Source organism: Passer montanus, unplaced genomic scaffold, assembly GCF_014805655.1.
Source record: "Passer montanus isolate IOZ18808 unplaced genomic scaffold, ASM1480565v1 scaffold8, whole genome shotgun sequence".
In the NCBI taxonomy this organism is placed as follows: Eukaryota; Metazoa; Chordata; class Aves; order Passeriformes; family Passeridae; genus Passer; species Passer montanus.
The window spans coordinates 14,776,874-14,782,340 of NW_024373256.1; the positions used below are offsets into that span (position 1 = coordinate 14,776,874).

Consider the following 5,467-nt stretch of genomic DNA (forward strand, 5'->3'; position numbering starts at 1 on the left):
CGCCCCCGCCGCCCGCGCCGCTCCCCTGCCCGGCTCGCCGGCCCCGGGCGCGGGGGAGCGGCGGAGCCCTCAGCCCGCCGGGTGCATGGACAGGAGCTCCCTGCTGCAGCTCATCCAGGAGCAGGTGAGGCCGCTCGGGGGGCACCGGGCTGCGCTGGGGGCCGCCGGACAGCGGCCATCGGTCGCTACCGGGGCCGGGCTGCTCGCAGCTCCGGGCGCGGCTGGCGCGCAGCGGGCAGCGCTGCCACCCGGGGCGGCCAGAGGGGCCGTGCCAGCCCCGCCAGCGCCCCCCGGAGCCCCTCATCACCGCCCTGGGGCCCCCCCCGCCCTGTGCCGCTGAGACCGCGCCGCTCATCTCACTTGTGGCCTCTCCCTCCGCCAGCGCCGGGTCGGATCCTGCCCGTGCGCCCTCAAGGACGAGGGGTGCTGGGCGCGGAGCCCCGGCGGGGTTTGGGGGCCGGAGGGAGCCCCGGGGGTGCCGTGGGCTCGGCGCCGCCGGCGAGGCGGGGGTCTGCGCCCACCCCCGTGACCTGATTGCGGGATGAGGCCGTGGAGCATCAGCGCTGCGCGGCGTGGGGCTGTGCTCGCGGCACGATGGGGCCTCCAGGGGTTTCCACCCGCTGCCCCCGGTCCCCCCAGCCCCCCTTGAGCTCCATCGCCTCGTCCCTCCATCCCCACCCAGCCCTGGCCCAGCTGGCCGCTCTCCCCTGGGCACGGGGAAGGAATTCCTTGGGGATCAGGAAAATGAACTGATCCCCCACTCGCCCCCCGCTGTTCCCGTGACCTTGGCTGAGTCCCCCAGCCCGGGAGCCGCGGTGCTGCCCCCCGTGTCACCCCACCCTCGGGCACAGGGACTCCATGTGGACCCGGGCTCTTCAGGAACCAGCGGCATCTTCCCCGGGAACGAGCAGTGCTGGGGGGGCTGGGCTGGGGATTGGGCCCCACCGGGGGCTCGTAGGGTGCCAGTGAGTTTGGGGTGGGGGGAGATGCACCCCAAAAGCAGAAAGGGGCTCCCTGGCTGCTGACAGGGCTCTTGGTGTTCTTGGGGCCGGTGGCTCAGCGTGTGCCAGGTCCCGGCGTGACACACACACGTGGAGCCGTGGGGTGACGGCTGTGGGGCAGGGGCACGGGTGACACCCGGGTGCTCCCGTTCCCCGCGGCTGGGGCTGTTCCCAGGGGCAGGCTGCTGAGAGGTTGCAGTGCTGCCTGCACCCCTCATCCCACCCTGCTCCTCTCATCCCACCCTGCTCCCCTCATCCCACCCCGCATCCCTCATCCCACCCTGCACCCCTCATCCCACCCTGCTCCCCACATCCCTCTCTGCTCCCCTCATCCCACTCTGCACCCCTCATCCCACCCCTCCCCTCATCCCACCCTGCTCCCCGCTCCGGGCAGCCAAACCCCCTTGGGGAAGGGGCTGTGGCTGTTTCCTGCCGGGGGAGCAGGGAGGGACAGGGTGCCCACCCGGTGGGGACACGATCCCGTGTCCCAAGCGCTCCCTTTCCTGCTCATCCCACGAGGCTGAGGCTCCTCTCCCGCATTTCCTCCCGGCAGGAGCAAGGAGCAAACCCCGCACGAGCCCAGGGTGATTGCAGGGGCTGTGCTCTGCCCGGGGGTGCCCTGTCCCCGTCTCCACCTTCCCGTGCCATCCCGGGCTCCCTGTCCCCAAGAGCCGTCCCACGTCGGGCACTCCGTGGCGCTGGGTGTCCCTGGGCGCTGTCCCGGGGGTCTCGGGGTGCCCGGCCGGCTCTGGGAGCGCCGAGGATGGCTCAGGGAGCCCCGGGCAGGGCGCGGTGGATGCCAGCGGCCGGCGGCAAGGGCGGCGGGAGGAGGAGGAGGAGAGGAGGAGGAGGAGGAGAGGAGGAGGCTGGTGCCAGGGCTGCGCGTGTGTTTAGCTTGGTGGCTTCCTGGCTGGCAGGCTGCTGGCGGCGAGAAATAACTGAGTGGGAGAGTGTTGGCTGCGCCGCGGGGAGACGGGGACACGGCACGGCACGGGGCACGGCGTGGCACGGGGCACCTCACCGGGCACGGCCCGGCGCGGCTGCGGGAGGCAGGGACAGCGTCACGGAGCCAGGCGTGAGGCACCAGGGACAGCGGGAGGTGTCCCCAGCCGGGCAGGGAGCCGCGGCACGCCGGTGATGCTCCGTGCCGTGCCCGCAGCTGGACCCCGAGAACACCGGCTTCATCGGCGTGGAGACCTTCGCCAGCCTGGTGCACAGCCATGAGCTGCCCCTGGACCCCGCCAAGCTCGACATGCTGGTGGCCCTGGCACAGGGCAACGACGAGGGCCAGGTCTGCTACCAGGAGCTGGTAGACCTGGTCAGTGCCGGGCGGCGGCGGGGACGGGGTGGGTGCCAGCCCGGGGTGGGCGCCGGGCACCTCCCCGTGCCCGGGGAGGGGGGCAGAGAGCGGCGGTGCCCGGGGGTGCCCAGGGGCGGGGGCGGCGCGGCCTCGGGGGCTCCTCCGGGCTGCGGCTGCGGGGGGTGGCGGGGCAGGGGTGGCCCCAGGCCGGGGGTCCCGAGCTGCCCCCGCGGGCTCGGCCTCTCTCCGCAGATCAGCAGCAAGCGCTCCAGCAGCTTCAAGCGCGCCATCGCCAACGGGCAGCGGGCGCTGCCCCGCGACGTGCTGCTGGACGAGACCGGCCTCGGCATCTACAAACGCTTCGTCCGCTACGTGGCCTACGAGATCCTGCCCTGCGAGATGGACCGGCGCTGGTACTTCTACCAGCACCGCACCTGCCCGCCCCCCGTGTTCATGGCAGCCGTGACCCTCACCCAGGTGCGGGCAGGGGCCAGCTGGGCATAGCCGGGACCTGGCAGGGATCAGACTCGGGCTGGGCAGGGGGGTGAGCCTGGTTGTGAGCTCCTGGTGCTGACCTGAGGGGATGTGTGACCCTGGATGTGACACCTTTGTGCCCACGTGGGTGGTCAGAGCTGGGGTAGAGGGGGTGGGTGGCCACAGTTGGGATGTTCTGGTGGCCACAGAGGGGCTCAGATGCGTGGTGAGGGGTTGGGTGACCCCCGTGGTGATGTCCTGGTGTCCATGGTGGTGCTGAGACCCAGGACAGAGGGGATGGGTGACCCCAGTCGTGGTGTTCGTGTGCCCAGGATGGGACCCATGGAGGGGCTCAGATCCAGGGTAGAAGGAATGGGTGACCCCAGCTGTGATGTCCTGGTGCCCTTGGGGGACTCACACCCGGGGTGAAGGGGTGGAGGACCCCGTTTGTGATGTCCTTGTGCCCACGTGTGACTCGCCCCCGGGGCAGCGGGGATGGGTGACCCCAGCTGTGACACCCTGGTGCCCGTGTGGGGCTCACTGTGGGGTGACAGCCGCGGGGTTTGTCACAGATCATCGTGTTCCTGTGCTACGGCGCCCGGCTGAACAAGTGGGTGCTGCAGACCTACCACCCCGAGTACATGAAGAGCCCCCTGGTCTACCACCCCGGGCACCGGGCACGCGCCTGGCGCTTCCTCACCTACATGTTCATGCACGTGGGGTAGGTCCTGCCGGGGCACGGGGGGACAGCCGGGGGGCTGCGCAGGCTGAGCCCCCTCTGTCCCCTCCTGTGCCCGGGCAGGCTGGAGCAGCTGGGGTTCAACGCCCTGCTGCAGCTGATGATCGGGGTGCCCCTGGAGATGGTGCACGGCATCCTGCGCATCAGCTTCCTCTACCTGGCCGGGGTCCTGGCAGGTGGGTGCTGCCCTGGGGGGACTGTCCCCACCCCCCAGCCCCTGTCACCAGCCCTGTGAGGGCACGGGGAGGTGCACGCCGAGTTTGGTGGGGCTCTGCTGGCAGTGCCAGCATCACTTGGCTGGGGGCTGGGGGGCAATGCAGGCTGTAATTAATTAATGTAGACAGTAATTAATTAATGCTGTGGGGGGAGACCCCATGCTGAGGCCTGTCTGTGCCCCCAGGCTCCCTCACCGTCTCCATCACGGACATGAGGGCCCCCCTGGTGGGGGGCTCGGGGGGGGTCTACGCCCTCTGCTCTGCTCACCTCGCCAACGTCGTCATGGTCAGCCAGGGGACAAGGGGACACAGAGGGGGGACAGGGGGGATGGCTGTGGGCAGCATGGTGGGGGGTGCCATGGGGTGACAACGGGGATGGGAACTGTCTGCAGGTTGGGCAAGGTGCTGGCACATTATGGGGGGATGCCATGGGGTGGCTGGCACTGTGGGAGGGCAGCGTTGGTGGGAGGATGCTGTGGGTGGCAGCAGGGGTGGCACTGTCACAGGGGGACCACCTTGGGTGGAATCAGGGGTGGGTGGGGATGGGGAGGAGCAGGGACATGAGGGGGGGTCCATGGAGCTCTGGCTGAAGCCCCCACCTCAGTGTTGGAGCATCACTGGTGCCAGCCTGTCATCCATCCATCCATCCATCCATCATCCATCTATCCATCCATCCATCCATCCATCATCCATCTATCCATCCATCCATCCATCCATCATCCATCTATCCATCCATCCATCCATCCATCATCCATCTATCCATCCATCCATCCATCCATCATCCATCTATCCATCCATCCATCCATCCATCATCCATCTATCCATCCATCCATCCATCCATCATCCATCTATCCATCCATCCATCCATCCATCATCCATCTATCCATCCATCCATCCATCCATCATCCATCTATCCATCCATCCATCCATCCATCATCCATCTATCCATCCATCCATCCATCCATCATCCATCTATCCATCCATCCATCCATCCATCATCCATCTATCCATCCATCCATCCATCCATCATCCATCTATCCATCCATCCATCCATCCATCATCCATCTATCCATCCATCCATCCATCCATCATCCATCTATCCATCCATCCATCCATCCATCATCCATCTATCCATCCATCCATCCATCCATCATCCATCTATCCATCCATCCATCCATCCATCATCCATCTATCCATCCATCCATCCATCCATCATCCATCTATCCATCCATCCATCCATCCATCATCCATCTATCCATCCATCCATCCATCATCCATCCATCCATCCATCCATCCCTCATCCTCCCTCTCTCCCTGTCCCGCAGAACTGGGCCGGGATGCGCTGTCCCTACAAGCTGCTGCGGATGGTTCTGGCGCTGGTGTGCAGTGAGTACCGCTCCCCCCCCGGGCCGCGCGGGTCCCGCCGCGGGCTCAGCGCCTCCCGCCTGTCCCGCAGTGAGCTCCGAGGTCGGTCGCGCCGTCTGGCTCCGCTTCTCGCCGCCGCTGCCGGCCTCGGGCCCGCAGCCCAGCTTCATGGCGCACCTGGCGGGGGCCATCGTGGGCATCAGCATGGGGCTGACCATCCTGCGCAGCTACGAGGAGAGCCTGCAGGACCAGTGCGGCTGGTGGGTGCTGCTGCTGTCCTACGGCACCTTCCTGCTCTTCGCCGTCTTCTGGAACATCTTCGCCTACGACCTGCTGGGGGCACAGATCCCGCCCCCGCCGTAGCCCCGTGGGT

At 67.7% G+C, this 5,467-nt stretch overlaps 2 protein-coding genes across 3 annotated transcripts in view; both read left to right on the forward strand.

Moving 5' to 3' along the window:
• The first annotated feature begins 6 nt into the window (after nucleotides 1-6).
• Nucleotides 7-5,457, forward strand: RHBDL1 (rhomboid like 1). 2 transcript variants are annotated; one of them, XM_039731742.1, is made up of 8 exons: nucleotides 7-124; nucleotides 2,161-2,319; nucleotides 2,554-2,778; nucleotides 3,348-3,496; nucleotides 3,578-3,690; nucleotides 3,915-4,015; nucleotides 5,055-5,115; nucleotides 5,186-5,457. In XM_039731742.1, the coding sequence occupies exons 1-8, from the start codon at nucleotides 86-88 to the stop codon at nucleotides 5,455-5,457; spliced, it is 1,119 nt and encodes a 372-aa protein (XP_039587676.1). In that variant the 5' UTR covers nucleotides 7-85. The 2 variants fall into 2 exon arrangements, with proteins under 2 accessions (XP_039587676.1, XP_039587675.1); XM_039731741.1 differs by lacking the exon at nucleotides 7-124 and adding an exon at nucleotides 1,509-2,076.
• STUB1 (STIP1 homology and U-box containing protein 1) overlaps nucleotides 37-5,467 on the forward strand; it is an 11,638-nt gene continuing 6,207 nt past the window's right edge. Inside the window, exon 1 of the mRNA XM_039731782.1 lies at nucleotides 37-55. The gene's annotated coding sequence lies outside the window, so the exon portion shown is untranslated. The remainder of the gene's footprint in view (nucleotides 56-5,467) is intronic.